This window comes from Cyanistes caeruleus, chromosome 5 (assembly GCF_971803275.1).
Source record: "Cyanistes caeruleus chromosome 5, bCyaCae1.hap1.1, whole genome shotgun sequence".
Lineage (NCBI taxonomy): Eukaryota > Metazoa > Chordata > Aves > Passeriformes > Paridae > Cyanistes > Cyanistes caeruleus.
The window spans coordinates 499,072-516,131 of NC_141705.1; the positions used below are offsets into that span (position 1 = coordinate 499,072).

Sequence of the window (17,060 nt, forward strand, 5' to 3'; positions counted from 1 at the left end):
CCACCGCCAGAGGGCAGGAACGGATGGGATATTGGGAAGAAATTCTTCCCTGTGAAGGTGCAAGGCACAGGTGCCCTGAGCAGCTGTGGCTGCCCCTGGGTCCCTGGCAGTGTCCAAGGCCAGGCTTGGAGCAACCTGGGATAGTGGAAGGTGTCCCTGCCAGAAATCATTTCCACTTTCCCTTAAGAAAAAACCTCACAAAGTAACTTGAACATTTTTCATGTCAGAGCTAATTCTGCAGCTTTTCCCTTTGGCAAACACCCACTGTTTCTGCAGAAATTCAGTGTTAATAACTGAAGCAAGATGTCTCCATCCCTATCAGCATTTTAGCACTGTTTGCTTGGAGATAACGTGTGGTAAATTGTTGTTCCTGATTTCAACATCTCCTTGCCACAGCTGCAGGATTTTCCTGTGCTGTGTCTGCAGTCCCAGCGTGGTGGGGACTGTGGGTCCTGCTGCAGGTCTCCCCTCCACAGCTGCCGTGCTGTCCCAGGCTCTGGTCTGTCACAGAAACATGGAATGGGCTGGGCTGGAAGGGACTTCAAAGAGCATCCAACCCCTGCCATGGGACACCTGCCACTAGAGCAGCCTGCTCCAAGCCCTGTCCCTGCTGTCCTGGGGGCTACACTGGTTGTAAGAACTTTTCTCTGGGAATGTGGAAATGTCTCTTCCTGGGCTTGTTCCTGGGTGTTTGGTGTCTGTGGCTGTAGGAGGGAGTGGTGCTCAGTTTAGCACCCCCAAAACCGTACCCAGACCCAGAGATGGGGTAGAAGTGAGGGTCAGCCACAGCTTCTTCCAACTATTCGTGCTTCTCCTGCTCCAGAATTTCCTCACCTTAAATTCAGGACGATGTCCAGGCTTTCCTGGAGCCAGATGTTACCTCCCAGAGCAGGGCTGCTGCAGCCAGCTCTGGCCTGACCTGAGCCCCAGGTGCAGAGCCCAGGGGGTCCCACTGGGGAGTCCTGAGGGCTCCTGCAGCACCAGGAGCCCCTGGAGCCCAGCAGCTCCTGGGACCCCAGGGCTCTGTGGCCCTGGACTGGCCCCACCAGTTTCTGGGTGCCGATCTTGGCCGAGCAGCTGCTTGCCAAGAGCCAGGGAAAATCCCTCAGACCCAAGGCTTTCAGAGCATGGTTCAGGTTCAGCTGGCTGGAAATGTCACAGGAATTGTCCTTTGAGTCAGAAAAACCCCAGCCTGGGCATTGTTGGGAGGGAAAAGGCTTTGAGGAGAGTCCAAGTCCATCCCCAACTCCCAGGTTCTGCTCCTCCTCTGCATCCTCAGCTGCCCCAAGCACACATGGAGGTGAAGATGATTTCTGGGAGGAAAAATTGTAACATTTATGTGTTCAGCCTTGAACTTGCTTTAAGAACTGACTTGAATTTCACTCATTATTTTAATATAAATTTTATATACATTTATTTTCTAGGGTTTTTTTCCCTTACCCAGAATTGGTAAGAAAACATTCCATTTGCCTCTAATACTTTTTCCTGTGATTTGTTTTACTTTTTTAAGTTGCCAAAAACAGCTCACAGATGTTCACAGCATGAACAGAAGTCTTCCTGGCTGGCATTTGGCATCACCCACCCTTCTCCTCTATCTCGCTTCCTCTTGTGCCCAGCACAGGGGTGCAGCACCAGCCTTTCCCAGTTTTTTTCCACTCAGTGGATCATCCTGGCCTCAGTGGCTCCACAGGCCCCTAAATGCAGGTGCAATTATTCCCATCCCTGCTGTATCTTGCAGTGCCTCCCTCTCCCTGTGCTGGCACCAGCTTTGAGCCAAACCTGCCCCAAATTTCTCCCAAACCTTTGCATGTTTCACCCCCACAGGCAACACAAAGAGCCCCAGGACCTGTGTGGGGACTGTGTCTCCCTCCCAGGTGGCACTGACGCCTCTCCATCTCAGAAGAGCTGTTTGTCACCCGTCACCCCTCCTTGCTGGGACACACCGGACTGGAGCTGGGTTTGGAGCTGAGAGGAGCCCCCAGAGGTGTCTGCAGCTTCCTCCCAAGGGACAGCTCTGATCTCTGCTCTCTGGGACCACACCAGGAGCTCCAGCTGAGCTGGCAGGGCAGGATTAGGTTGGATTTTGGGAAAGGTTCTCCCCAGAGGTGCTGGCACTGCCCAGGCTCCCCAGGGAATGGGCACGGCCCCGAGGCTGCCGCAGCTCCAGGAGCCTTTGGACAGCGCTCCAGGGATGCCTGGGGGAGTTGTTGTGGGGTCTGGGCGGGGACAAGGAGTGGGTCCCTTCCAGCTGAGGATATTCTGTGGCTCTGATTCCATCCAAGCACGGCTCATCTGAGCTCCACCACTCTTCCAACCCGCACACAACATGCCCCAGGCTCTTGCAGCTGCCTCGAGCGCGGGAGCAGTGAGCTGAGCACCATCCTGGGCGTGCTGGCAGGGACAAGCTGGCATGGCAGGCAGGAGTGAGGGGGTCAGGAAAATGCGTGTGTGCTTTATTCATGGATATGTTTGAGTACTGACACGTACAGAAAAGGTAAGTACAAGTTTGACCCCAGTTTGGGCTGGCACCCACCACCCTCCCCTCGAGCAGGTGAACACATGAGGTTCCTGCTCCAGCACCATCTCCCAGCCCTGGGTCTCCCTCCCAGCTCCTGCTCCAGCCTGGACTATGCTGGACATGATGACATGACAAGAATAAGTACATACACAATATTTCACAGGCTCTCAGGGCTGCCAGCCACTGGGAGTGGTGCTGGGCAGCCAAAAAAAATAGAGTTCAGTGGCTACAGAAAGTCTGGCTGGTTCTTTAATTGTGGGGGTTTTTTTCCTTTCTTTTTCCTATGATTCTTCTTTGTGCTTATGGAAGTCCTCAGGAATGGAGTAATTCCTACAAAATTGTCTCCCTTTCTGTCTCTTGGCTCGCTCAGTCTTTTGCCTTTACAAGCAGCTGCTACAACTTCTGTGGTTAATCAAGAGACTTAAAAATGAAGATCCATGGTTCACTTAACAGAATTCAGCAGAGATGGAATTTCATCCAAAAAAATTAGTGACTTTTCACAAGGAAAAAGGAGTGGTCTGGGCACATGCTGGTGGGTGGAAGGAGAGTAATCATGTTTGCTTCCTCCAAAAGAAAGGATCAAAAGTCATCCTTTTTTGCAAAGTTTGATTCATGAACAGGCTTGGAGAGAGAATCAACATTAAATATTGATGGAATGAGTGAAATAATCAGAACAAAGCCATGAAAGTTTAGGGAAAACTTTTTTTTGCAATTCCCACCCCCCAACTCTTTCCGGCTGGGTGAGAGGCTCCTCGCTCTGTGCCTCATTCACTTCATTCTGGAGCATCTGTGAACTCTGAGGAACCCCCAGAAGGGCAGGAGCTGGCCTGAGACAGGGCTTGGAGGGCAGAACATGGGAACTGAGGATCTTGTTGGGCTGTGATGCACAGAGACAACGACAATCTGCAGAGCCTTTAAAGCCAGATACCCTTGGAAGTGCCCAGTGCCAGGCTGGATGGAGCTAGGGAAAACCTGGTCTTGTGGAAGGTGTCCCTGCTCATGGCAGGGGGGCTGGAATGAGTTGTGCTTTAAGGTCCCACCTGACCCATTTCACGATTCTCTGATATAAATCTCTCACTGAAATTGTAAATTAATTTAATTTCTCACTGAAATTAAAGTAGGTACTGATGGGGGACATGGTGCTGGCACTAGGTTACCTCTGGAGGTCTCCTCCATCCCATCCCCTCCTTGAGCAGGATTCTCCTCTTTTTACAGCACACCAGTCTGAAGGGAGGGGTGAGCTGGGGCCACCAGGCATCCTGACCACCCAGAAAAAACCTTTCTCTGCTGAATGAGAAGGAAAAGTGGCACTTCAACATCACTGACACTGACACACGAGAGACACAGGAGTGTGTGCTCCTGGAAAGCAGCTGACACCTGTGCCCCCATCCTTTGCAGACACTCAGCCTGTGCACAGCTGAAAGCTGATGGAGACTGCTTTGATGGGGCCAGATGTGTGGCAAAGCAGAGAATGACTACAGGACTAAGGAAAAGGGCAGAGGAATGCAATTCCCAGCATGACCTCGTGGTGTTGAGGTAGTTCCTTGCCTTTGAAGAGATCAGCAATCAGGGTTTCATCCCTCTCCCACCTGCAGCTCCATGAACACAAGCTCTGCAGGGTTGCAGGTTGGAGCTGTGTCACTTGGTCTCTCAGGAGACACTGATGTCCAGGATAAAGGGGAGATGTTCACAGCAACTCTGTGCACGTATGGGGTCATTTTGAAAGGACTTTCCTGCCTGTAGCTCTCTCTCCTTGTCTGCTTTCCTGACCAGAGTGAGCCCCTTGGCCATGGAGTTCTCACATACAACTTTCAGCTCAGGGTGTGACCTGTGACCCTGCACACAAGCCTGGGAACTCGGTGTGTTCCTCTGCACAGCCTCAGAGTAGGAAAAGAGGGGAGGACCTCAAGGAGCAGCACTTTGGGCAGGATGCAGCAGGAGGATTTCTGTTCATGTCAGACACAACCACAGGTGTTCAGCTGAAAACCAGAGTGGTTTCTTGTTGGAACAAAAGCCAAGGAAGTTGCTGCAGTTTCTCAGAAAATCTGAAGCAATAAGCAATGGGAGAGGATTTGCAGGAAATGGGAATAAAAAGCAATGGACTTTGCTGTGTCAGATGCTTCCTCCACCTTTCCATGCATTCGAATGCCAAGGGATTCATGATATTTATTGGAGGAGCACAAACCAAGGAATAAATGGATTGCTGCAAAGGCCAGGCCTAAATACACTCAAGGGGATTCTGGGGCTATTGCTCTTCCTCCCATGGCACTCAACCCTGGTAAGCCTTTATCCTGGGAAACCTTCTCACTCTTCCTTACCATCTTCTTTCCTGGCTTAACCTAGTAGAGGGTTCAGCCCCCCAAAAGGGCACTGGGATTCCTCAGCTCACCTCCTAGAGGAAAGGCCCTGGGATGCTCAGGTAATCCAAGGTCACACACCTGCCTCCCTGTGCCCCAAGACACTGGAGAGACATTCATCCTACCCTTCCTCCCTTGGGCTCTGGCTGCAGCTCAGGAGAAAGCGTCACTTCAGCAGCCTTTGCTTAAATGACATCTTCAATGCAAGAGTAAAACCTGGCAAGAGGCAAAGCCCTTCCCCTGCTCACCTGGACACAGGGGGTTGCCTCTGCCTGTTCTTCACAGAGGGGAAACTGTAGCAGTCCGGTCCCTACCATGATGTAATTAATTGGCCTTTCTTGGCTGGGTGTTTCTGTCTTGGGGTGGAATCTAGCAAACCTCTCCTATCCTCTCTCTTCCCAGGAAAATTTCCCAATGAAATCCCCTGGCTGGAGACCTGTGCCTATGAAACCAGTGGATGAACAGGTAGCATGTGAGAGTGGGATATGTTGGGCTGACATCAAATCCTGCCCATGGGCTCACACATTGGCCCCTGATGGTGAAAGGGCAGCCTGGAGTGTGGCAACATTGGCCTCTGGTTGTTTGGATGTGACAAAAATGCCCCAAACACTGTACAGGAGCAGTGCATGGAGATGTTTGGGTTGAGACACAAAAAATTCAGCCATAAACAAAATGCAACACACGAGTTTCTTCCTGAATACCACCAATACAGGACACAGGTTTCCCTAAAAAGGAGGGACAGGTGACAGGTGGGACACGGATGCTGGTTGCACTTTGGCCATGGTTTTGGGAGGATGGATAATCCCTGCCAGCCAGTTCAGAGTGTGGTTACTTGGTCCTCTGCAGAGGTGCTTCAGATTCCTCTCCAGTGAACAAAACCAACCTTCTCACCAGTCGTCTGGTTTCTTCAGTCTGAAGGAACCAGGTGCGCTGTCCTTCAGGTCCTGGGCAACCCTGGAGACAGTCTGAACTCCACATCACTTGACATGTCCTCTCAAGAGCCCCTCAATGTGGGCTTTAGGAAACCTCCTGACAGGTCATCCATTCATCCTTCCATCAAAAGTCTTTCCCCTCTTGGCTGGGGCAGGAAAAAGCATTTCCTTTGCAGCTCTCATTTCTTGGATCAACTCTCTCCATCTTTTCCAAGGGAATTGTCCATGGCTCCAGCCCTATCCACAGAGAGCTGGAGAAACAACAACCAGGCTGTGTGTGGAAAGGTGGCCAGGACCAAGAATGAGCTGGTTGTCAACAATGCTGATCATATAAAATCAAATAAACTGGCAGACAGATGAGGAGGAGGAAGGGATGCCCAAACACTCACCTTGCCTTCCCATCCCCTCCCTTCTCCCTGCTCTCCTGAAAAAGTTACTGGTCTGGTTGTTGAGTAAAGAAACCAACACAAATCGAGTCTCTGCCTGGTGTGTGCCAGCCCTGCCTCACATCACAGGGAGGCTCAGCACAGCAGGAGCGAGGAGAAGCCACATCTGCAGCAGAGAGGCCACCCAGCAGGAAGGGGCTGCTGGGCTGGAGGTCCCTGAGGACAAACGAGTGGAGCCATGCAGGAGCCTCTCCTCTCCAGACACCTGCAAGAGAAAGGAGATGGTGTGGGGTGAGAGGTGTGGCTGATCATGGAATCATGAATGGTTTAGGTTGGAAGAGAACATAAATAAAGACCATCCAATTCCAACCCCTGCCATGGGCAGGGACACTTTCCACTATCCCAAGTTGCCCCAAGCCCTGTCCAACCTGGCCTGGAACAGCTTCCCAGGGCAGTCACAGCTTCCTGGGCACGCTGTGCCAGGGCCTCCTTACCCTCACAGCCAAGATTTCTTCCCAATATCCCATCTAACACTGCCTCTGGCAGTGGGAAGCTACTCCCTTTGTCTTATCATTCCAGGCCCTCTTCCAAAGTCCCTCTCCAGCTGTCCTGGAGCCCCTTCAGGCACTGGAAGGACACAATTAGGTCACTCTGAAGCTTCTCTTCTCCAGGCTGAACAATCCCAATTCTCTGTTTTTCCTCACTGAGAGGGGCTCCATCTCTAACCAAACTGGTGTCCCTCCTTGGCACCTCAGAGGATTTGTGGCTTGGGGCTGTGCAGCCCCCAGTGTGTGCAGGTGCAGAGGGGCCAGGGCTGATTTCAGATCCCAAACTCTGGCCTGGAGGTCAGCACAGCTCTTCAGGAGATGGTGGTGGTGGTGGTGTCCCAGCAGTCACTTGTGTGGACCCTGGCTGGAGGTGTCTGTGTGAGTGGAGGTGTCTGGATGCCCTCTCAGCTCAGTGGTGATCCGTGTGTCTTACAGAGCCGCTGCTGGCCAGTGCCTTGAGCCGGTGACCCTAAAGGTGGGTGTGGAATGTACTCCATGGTGCTGGGAGACATTTCACTAGCTCTCCCCCTCAGGTCCACAGGTGCCAACCTCATTAAACATGGAATGGGATCTGGATTTGAAGCTGAGTCCAAAGCCAAGACCCAAATCTCTGTTTTCTCTGGCAGTGCCAGCAGGGATCACACTCCAGCAGCACTCACACCTCAGCAGAGCGGTGTGCTGCTGCCACGAGGAGCTTGGAGATGTGGCAGGGCCACACTTTCCTGCAGCTGCTCTTTCCAGCTTCCCACTGTGCCAGTCACAGACGGTTCACAGCTTCTCCATCACTTACAGCATGAAGCTCTCAGCTCTAGGTCTGGACCTGAGGCCACTGCTTGGATTTCTCTGAGGTCTGGGGAGCACCAGCTTGAGGGAAATCCTCCAGATCTGTTGGGTGCCAAGCTTGTGGCCTGCTGGAGGTGTCCCTGTGCTCTGCAGCAGTGCCACCAGTGCCCTGGAGAGCAGTGAGGGAACCTGAGGCCACTTTTCTCCACCTCCCAACCCGCTGCTCTGTGAAAATAGGGTGGAGAGAGGTGAATCGGGTGTTTTCCCAGCAAAAGAAACAGTGATAAGCCTTAAAATAACCTGCATTTGGAAGCTTGTGAAGGTATCAGTCAGCCCAGCGCAAAGCCCACGCTCAGTCCTTGGAGTCTAGTTAAAACTGACAGCTTCTGTAACCTGAACGTTCAGCAAATCAGGGTCACTGTTAATTATTCAATAGTAAAATAATTGAATCTGAAAATTACGCTGGTGTGCCAAATCAAGGTCATTTTGTTTTATTTAAAAATAAAATATTTAATGCCTGTCATGGCCATCATCAGTAAATGAGCATGTTATTTGTTTTAAAATAACTTCAATTTAATATTATTTTGATAGTAAAAATTTGCTGATGAACAGAACCTTTCCTTTCAAATTTTCCAATGCTTTGCAAACCTTAGTTAAACCCCTGCATTATGACCTCTAGAATCCTCAATTAGCAAGGGAGGAACTTGTGTCCTGGGAAGCTGAAATGTTTGTCTGCAGCTGAAGTGATGCTCTGAAGGGTGCTGAGGAGCCAAGGCAGCGTTCCCGGCTGAGAAACCCATGGATTTCGGGAAGGGAAGGGAAGGGAAGGGAAGGTGCGGGAAGGGAAGGGAAGGGAAGGGAAGGGAAGGGAAGGGAAGGGAAGGGAAGGGAAGGGAAGGGAAGGGAAGGGAAGGGAAGGGAAGGGAAGGGAAGGGAAGGGAAGGGAAGGGAAGGGAAGGGAAGGTGCGGGAAGGGAAGGGAAGGGAAGGGAAGGGAAGGGAAGGGAAGGGAAGGGAAGGGAAGGGAAGGGAAGGGAAGGGAAGGGAAGGGAAGGGAAGGGAAGGGAAGGGAAGGGAAGGGAAGGGAAGGGAAGGGAAGGGAAGGGAAGGGAAGGGAAGGGAAGGGAAGGGAAGGGAAGGGAAGGGAAGGGAAGGGAAGGGAAGGGAAGGGAAGGGAAGGGAAGGGAAGGGAAGGGAAGGGAAGGGAAGGGAAGGGAAGGGAAGGGAAGGGAAGGGAAGGGAAGGGAAGGGAAGGGAAGGGAAGGGAAGGGAAGGGAAGGGAAGGGAAGGGAAGGGAAGGGAAGGGAAGGGAAGGGAAGGGAAGGGAAGGGAAGGGAAGGGAAGGGAAGGGTGAATCAGGCCTCCAGGAGGTGGAGGGTGGGTTGGATGTCTGCATGTGACTGAAATGACAGGTGGAAGAAGGAGTTGAGGTGAGGAGGCTGCAGGAGACACAGACATGTCCGATCATCTCTCTGGGCCAGGCCTGCCCTCTCCTACCTTGGTGGGCTGGAGGTGCTCCAAGCTGTTCTCTCTGAGGGTCGCCACAGCTCTGTTGGCATTTCGCTCCTGCTTGTACATCTGTGTGGTGGGAGGGATGGACGGGGCCACGGCTGTGTTCAGGTGAGTCCCGTTGCCAAACGCCTGAATGGCGTTTTCTTTGTGTGGGAAAGATGGAGAAAAGGGTTGTCAGGGCAGGGGGAAGCATCCCTTTCCCAGTCTCTTTCTCTGCATCATCCAAATGGACGCCTGAGGCTCTTCAGAGCTCCTTTGCTGGTAACACAGGAGCTGGACACCTACAGACCCTGCAGGACCGTGGCAGCTCCATGCCCCCATGCACAGAAGCCTCAGCAGCATGCAGCAGTGCCACTTACGGAGACAGATGTTGTTGGTGAAGAGGTGCAGGAAGCTCTCACACTCTTCCTGCCGGTTCCCGCTGGCGTTGCAGGTGCACCAGGGAGCGATGCTGGATGTTGAGTTGTCGATGTAGTTGGGGGTGATGGGGCTGCCTGCCGGGACCGACGGACAAGTGTTACTGCAGGGCAGGTACTTCAGGAAGGGTCAGTGACCCCCCTTCGTGCTCTCCTGGGTTACTCTGCCTCAGCCAAGCCCCTCCATGACAGCAGCAAAACCCTTCAAGTGCTGATGTCATGGGTCTGGTTTGCTCCCAGGGAAGAGAAGAGGAGCAGTCACAGCCCTTTTGATCACACCACCATCACCAAAGCCTTCAGTCAATTAAAAAGTGCTGCCAGTCCAAGGAATGGGCAGTTCCTGGGAATTCAGGTTCCCTAATAACATTCAGAGAATAATGGAATGGTTTGGGTTGGAAAGGACCTAAAAATGATCTTGTTCCACCTCCTGCTATGGGCAGGGACACCTTCACTGTCCCAGGCTGCTCTAAGCCCCGTCCAACCTGGCCTTGGGCACCTCTGGGGCAGCCACAGCTTCTCTGGGCAGCCTGTGCCAGGACCACCCCACCCTCTCAGCCAGGAATTCCTTCCCAGTATCCCATCAAACCCTGCCCTCTGGCAGTGGGAAACCATCCCCCCTTGTCCTGGGACTCCAGCTCTTGTCTGAAATCCCTCTCCAATTCTCTTGGATTCACTTTAGACCCTGGAAGGGGCTCTAAGGTTTTCTTGAAGCCTTTTGGTCTCCAGGCTGAGCATTCAAAACCTGAATGTGAATGAAGATTTTCATGCTGCCATAAAAAAAGCCAGTCTCAATCTCCAGAATGAAGGATTGAAACGGAATGAAATGTTGGCCCAAAAATGTCAGTCTGTCTCATACATCAGCACACAGCTGGTCCAAAGGCCACTAACACTTCTCTTTGTACTTTTGTCTGTGCCAACTGCTGCCAGCTGGGCTCTGCAGCATCTGAAACCCCAATCTGACTCTCTTTGAAGTTGGGAAAATGGCAGTGCATGGTGATTTCCAGTGGGATCACTGGTGATGGCATCAGGGAATCCCTGGCAGAGCAGACACCCTGGAACAGCCCATATATTTCCACTGGAGAGAGAAACTCGAATCTTGCAGCAGCCCATGGTTTTTCTCCCTCCACTCCAGCCATCCTAAAGTTACCCCATACCCATGGCTCAGTCATGTCACTGAAGGGAGAAAAACCAGCAGCAGGTTGGATGTGGCTTGGAGCAATGTGGTCTGGTGAAAAGTGTCCCTGCCCATGGCAGAGGGTTGGAATGAGATGAACTTTACAGGTCCCTTCCAACCTGAACCATTCCAGCACTCTGTGATGTTCCTGAGAGCTCAGCTCTCCACCTTACTGTCCTCATAGCCAGAGTAAGAGGAGACATTTCCCACCCAGAGGAAACATTTCCCACCCAAACTGGGAAGGAGCCCGCGGGAAGGAGGCGTCTCTTACCGATGATGCCGGTGTAGGCCAGCAGACAGGCGGCGTAGCTGTCCCTGCGGCAGCCGCTCGCGGCCTGCGGCGATGGCTGGCAGTTGAACTGGAATTCTGCGTAGCGCGACCTGATGGAGCCAGAGCACAAAATGGGACATTTTACCACAGGTGACTGAGGAAAAGGGGGTGCAACAGCACACTCGTGGTGTTTACAGAAGGGAACATGTTTGTAAAATGCTGCTGTAGGTGTTATCCAAGCAGTTTGAACACACGTCCTTTTACAATCTCCTGCCCACCCCAACAAACCCAGGAGGAGGCTTCAAACAGGTTCTGCAGTTAATGTTTTACAGACTTCCTCCTCCAGACTACATGAAAAGTCCAATCTTGGAAGAAATGTTTGTTTTCTGTTGTGTGAGGTTGGTTTTTGAGAGAAGAGCTGTTGTCAGGTATGAAATCAGTCTGTGTTGCCATTTTCTATCTTTTGGGTAATAACTTTGCCTAAAGACCCCAGCCTTCATTTTTAGTCTGATCTGATGAAACAGAGAATTGCTCTGGTCCAGTTTTTGTCTCTAAAGGCTCAAAATACAGCTGAGGTCAGCTCAGATCAAAGGAAATGTCCTACCCGTCTCCAGGGCTGCTGCCCCACCCTCTGTTGCAGATGCCCATTCTCAGGAGAAGGACTCTCTGGAGCCCGTGGAGCCTGTGGAGCAGGCAAATCATTCTGCCAAACACTTATCTGCCACGTGACTCTTTAGGCATGGACCAGCTCCTGGCATCTGGTGCTGTTTGGAGATCATAGGGCTCTCAGGCAGGACGTGGCAGCAGCTGGAGATCCTGATCCCTCTCAACATTCACTCCGTGGCCAGGCAGGAAGGGATTTCACATGGCACTTGAGCTGCTTTGGAAACTCAAGCAAGCACCAGCACTGACAAGACTTGGAGGGAGGGTTCTTTAAGTGACAACCTGCACGCTCTGAGCTGAGAACGGAGAACCTCAAATGTTTACTCTGCCTGGGCAATCTCAGAAAAACTGAGCATGTTGCTCCTCCCAGACATCCTCTCTCTTCCAGACACATTGCTCTTGCTCCTGGTCAGTGTCCACATCCCAGTTTGCACTTTCCAGCCCACTTCACCCCTGTGCCCTAGCCTTCTTCTTTTTCTCATCTTTGTTCCTGTATTTGTCCCATATCAACCCTTTTCTCCTGTAACATGGACAGGCAAAATCTTCTTTCCCAAGACTTGCTGCATTGTTTAGAGATTTAGAGAAGGGAGATAGTGACTGTGGATTTTATATCATCCATATTAGCAGAACCCCCCGCTCTGAGCTGGGAAGTTCAAAGGGCTGGAGCTGTGCAGGAGCTGCAGTGCAGACAGGGTGAGACCTAGAGGGTTTCACTCCATTTCTTTATGATTTATTCCTGGCTCTCCTTGTGCAGAATCTCCTGATTCTGCACTGCTGGCTTTGACCAGGTCACACGTCAACCTCTTGCCCCCTCTGTGTCTCTAGAGGATATTTTATATTATATATTCAGAGACCAAGGGACCAGATAATTAACAGCTGTGCTGCTTGCAGGAAATAGTTTCCAGTCTCCTGGGGAGTAACACTCTCCCCTTTAAACCTCTTCTTCCCCCCATTGGGCCCTCTTGTTGTGTTAGGGAGGGGGCAGTACCCACCCATTTCAGGTTCTCTGGGTAGCCAGGGGGCAACATCTGAGCAGGGCCTGGTCAGCCCAGGGGCTTTGCATCTTTCAGAGTCTACTTCTGCACAGCTCAGGTGTTCCCCATGTTTCTGGGCTGCAGAGTGTGGAGGGTATCTGCACTTTCATGTTTCCAAGAGGATGCTGCTGCTCTCACCTTCCTTTGTGAAAATACGTAATATTTGTATTGTAATTAAAAGATGATGTGCTGGTAGGGGACGGCTGCTGGAAGCTCAGCTCAGGAAGTCCCAAACCCCACAGCAACTGGAGACTGAGACAATACAGGGAGGTGTGTCCTACACTTGTTCTTGTGCTCTTCCCCAGGTGTCTGCTCATGACCCAGCCTCGTGCAGGGCACTGGGCTGGGGCCCCCATGGTGCTGTTATTGTCTTGCATCTCTCACTGCCAGGTGGGCTCCACTCCCAAGAGCTCTGTGTGGATTAACCTTTGGAATATCAATGGCTTTTTGAGAAACAGGGAGGTGAAAATAGTACAGATGAAGGAAAAGCACTGGAGGGGTTCTGGTGTCAGCGTGCACATGGGATGGGTGTGTGTGTGTGCCTGGGGCTGCATGGGAACACAGGAGCAAAGCAGACTGGCCACAGACTGTGTGGGGGATCTGGAATGACACCGGGACTCTGAGACTCCTGTTGCAATCACCAAAACATAGAACCACAGAACCACAGAATGCTTTGGGTTGGAAGAGACCTAAAAATCATCTCATTCCACCCCCTGTCACGGGCAGGGACACTTTCCACTGTCCCAGGGTGCTCCAAGCCCTGTCCAGCCTGGCCTTGGGCACTGCCAGGGATCCAGGGGCAGCCCCAGCTGCTCTGGGCACCTGTGCCAGGGCCTCAGCACCCTCACAGACAGGAATTCCTTCCCAACAGCCCATCTAAATCTACCCTCCTCCAGCTTCCAGCCATTCCCCCTTGTCCTGTCACTTCTTGCTCTTGTCCAAAGTCTCGCTCCTGCTCTCCTGTAGGCTCCTTTTAGGGATTGGAAGGTGCTATAAGGTCTCTCCAACACTCAGCCTTGCAGCAGAAGGGTATATTTTTTGCATATGTCAATTAGTTTTTCCTAATTAAACAAGCAAACAAACATGGCTTTAAGGCCTTCACAAGTGCCTGTGGCTGTCAGGATACCTTGGATGCTCCTTGAGGATGCTCTGGGCTGAGGAAGAGGGACAGTGAGGGAGATGGATTGGTGAAAGTGGCTGTAAGGACCTCTCCTCCATATTCCTGCTTAGCCTGCACCTTCCTGGAACTATTTCTATAGCAGGTCTTTCTCTAGGATGAAAGCAAAAAATCCATAGAAAATGTCTAAAAAACCTCAGCATGATCCACTCACACCTCCTTCTGTCTGTTAAGTTGTTCTGTAGGACACCAGGACACGGCTCCGGGAAGGGGCCACCGAGGCACGGTGGGCTGTGGTGGGATGGTGCCCCAGGAGCACCCTGCAGGTGACAGCTCCAGCCACAGGGCTGTCACCAGCCCCTGTCCGAGGGAGGGCTCTCCCTGGGGGCCAGCCCTGCGTGTCAACCTGACCTGCAGACGTAGTTTTCCCGGCAGGAATCCAGAGGCGCCAGGCAGTTGGGCTTGTCCTTGGACTCGTAGGAGCAGGCCGGGACGATGGTCTGCCGGCGGCGCTCGGCGCAGGCCGTGTCCTCGCAGGGGCAGAAGAGCAGCTCGTGGGTGTACTCCGGGGGCACGCGGTCGAAGAACTTGCGCAGGGCCTTGTGGCACTTGGAGCGGTTGCAGGTGTCGGCCCGGGCCAGGCGCCGGATGCAGAAGGAGACGTACTCCGTCCGCAGCCGCTGGCACATCTCATCCACGTTGCAGGCCTTGGCGGCGTCCAGACACCGGTTCACCTGTGTCACCTCATTCTCAGACCCTGTGGGGTGGTGGGACACGGTCAGGGGGTCTGTGCTGACCTCCCCGCCAGCAGCACCCCTGGGACCTTCATCCCCACCCTGCTCCCGTCCATGGCCACCTCGGTCAGACCACACCTGCTCCAGGAAGGCAGCGGACAGGGTGAAGCGTAGGTTTGTGCAGGACCACATCCCCTTTCCATATTCATCTTTTCCCAAGAAATGCCACAGTCACAGACCAGACTTCACCCCCAGAGCTCCCTTTGCCAAGCTCGTATATTTAATAAAATGAATTTTGCTTTAATCTGGGCATCTGGTACCACTTTGCTAATGCAAATTAACCAGCCTGAGGCCTGGAAGACAGCAGGCATCAGAAAATGTGTCTACTTAAAGCCATAGGTGGATCCACTCGAGTGCTGGGATCTCCCCTAATGGACCTCCCTGTTTCTGCAAGTTGCTCAAGATCGAAGACCGAGTCAGTGGCAAGGCTGGGTGTCTGACACATGGGTGTCTGCACCAATTCCTGCCACCTCAGCCTCACTGCCCTGGCTAGGGAGTTTCTTTGGCCTCTGCAGGGTCATGTCTGCCTTTGGCAGCAGCTCTGTTAGTTCACCTCAGGATCTGCCCAGCTAAGTGAGACCTGTCTGGGTCACAATGTGCCCCATCCAGACCAGTCCTTCCCCATGTCCTAAGTAGTGACAGTGCCTTCACGGGGTGGGATCAGAGGTACCACCCAGCTTCGTGCCCCTGGGACCTGATGCTGCTGCCATGTGAGTGCACATGGTCTCTCCTCACACCCTTTTCAGGGTCACCCTTCACTCACATCAGCAAAACCACTCGGCATGTCAACCCCCCTAAACTAGAGGAGAAAGAATGTCCCAGTCTGGGTGGGAGAGCAGAGATGTACTGTGGGATGCAGGGAAGGTGAAGGAAACCTGCTGTAAGAGGAAAAGTCAGGAAAAAGAAGCAAAAACTGTATTGATGGATGAGAAAAACTGTGTCTGCAGTGGGAAAGTAGGGATCTCGCGAGTTGATATGCCAACAGCCTTCTCTGTAAATACCGGGAAAAGGGAGAAGGAAAGGTATTTGTCTAACACTGGTTGTAGGGCTGCTTCCAAGGTGGATGGGGGTCTGTTTTATAGAGGGGAAAAATGCTAGAGTGTCCCTGCAGGAGTCAGTGGAAACATCAGACTGTGTCTGATTGAACAGATAAAACAAGGGTCCTTCAAGCTTGAGGGAGAAAATGAATCTGAAGCTGGTTTTCACCTCTCTGAATTAAAATAATGACCTGCAGCACACCAGACGGACTTTCTCCCCAGCAGAGAAAGATTTTTCCACTAAGGAAAAACCCCAGAATGATAAATTCCCAACGCAGAGTCAAGCCCTATCTTTGACTGGGAGTTAAAACCAGCCAGTCACTGCTGACAAGTGTTGAAATGTTGACAGTATCCCTGAGCACTTCAGAGCTGGCTGCCCTCCTTTATTTCCCTGACTTCATCACATGCTCCTTCTCCCAACATTTATTTCTCCCTTCCTGTCGCCTCCTGTTGCTTACAGTGAGCTGAAGTCAAATTCCAAGTTTTTCAGTTATTTTATGATGGGTGAAAGTTTTGCTTGCTGTGCTTCCATCACTAAATACTTACCTTTAAAGCTGCCCAGAGATGAATTTTGTCAGAGCATTGGTTTATGCTGGGGAGCTGCCAGCTGATGTGTAGGAAACAGTTACTTGGAAGGGTTTCATTACCCATTCAGCCAATAAATCACAGGGACCATGCTGGATTCTCTCCTCTTCCCACGCAACACCAGTGGATGTGCTTTTTAAATCACTGCTACAATTAGAGTGGAGGGATATGGATCCATTTGTACAGTTTTGGTAGTGACCATATATTGTTTATGTAAAATTTAGTTTTGTATACCTGTTGTCCATTTGGCCTGTGGTCACAGAGGTGTCTTATGTTTCAACAAGTTCTTAGGATTTCTTTTTGGTCAGTTTGAAAGAGGGTCCTTTGGCAGTATTGACCACATGACCTTGGACACTGGATAGGCAGAGGGCAGCTGGTCATAAATTATGTTATAATGAAGATATTGATTAGCATGAATAAGGACAAAAAGGTTAAGAAATTTCATGTCCCTAAGTGGATGCCAAATCCTCTGAAGAACCCCTGCTGCTCTGGGCCCTTTTGCTTTGCTGCACAACCTATTTCCATTTGCTTTACAAACCTGAAAGTGTGCTAACCATGCATAAAAATCTGCATCCCTTGATTTCCCCTTGCTCTGAAGCTTTCTAGGATTCAGCAGAAGGGGAAAACCTCCAGTAAAGAAAACCATGACCCAGCAAAGAAGATTTCCTGTCCAGGCACCGATCTGCCAGGTGGAGTCAGTGAGAGCGAGGTCAGGGAACCCCTCCCATCCCCCTGCTCCACTTGTCCAGGGCTGATGGGTCAATTTGCTCCAGGACATTTTCACCCAGCAGGTGCCTGGCCATGGTGGGGACTGCAGACACTCACCAGCTGCAGGGACACGCTGCTCCATCCTCACTTGGGTGCAACTCCAGCTGTGGATGTCACCCAGAGCGAGGCACACATGTGGAAAAGCTGTTTGGGCAGATCTGCCAGA

The 17,060-nt window shown here is 51.8% G+C and overlaps 1 protein-coding gene across 5 annotated transcripts in view; it reads right to left on the reverse strand.

The window, feature by feature from the left end:
* Positions 1 to 2,424: 2,424 nt before the first annotated feature.
* Positions 2,425 to 17,060, reverse strand: part of LOC111929140 (GDNF family receptor alpha-4) — a 71,301-nt gene continuing 56,665 nt past the window's right edge. For 2 of the 5 annotated variants that reach the window (XM_086889285.1, XM_086889286.1), the window contains 5 exons: positions 14,122 to 14,467; positions 10,897 to 11,006; positions 9,395 to 9,529; positions 9,021 to 9,178; positions 2,425 to 6,458 (listed from right to left, as the gene is read on the reverse strand). In XM_086889285.1, coding sequence (XP_086745411.1) covers positions 6,312 to 6,458; positions 9,021 to 9,178; positions 9,395 to 9,529; positions 10,897 to 11,006; positions 14,122 to 14,467 — 896 coding nt within the window. In that variant the 3' untranslated portion in view covers positions 2,425 to 6,311. Of the gene's footprint in view, positions 6,459 to 7,531; positions 7,750 to 9,020; positions 9,179 to 9,394; positions 9,530 to 10,896; positions 11,007 to 14,121; positions 14,468 to 17,060 lie in introns of all 5 variants that reach the window. The other 3 variants (XR_015286861.1, XR_015286862.1, XM_086889287.1) reach the window with 3 other exon arrangements.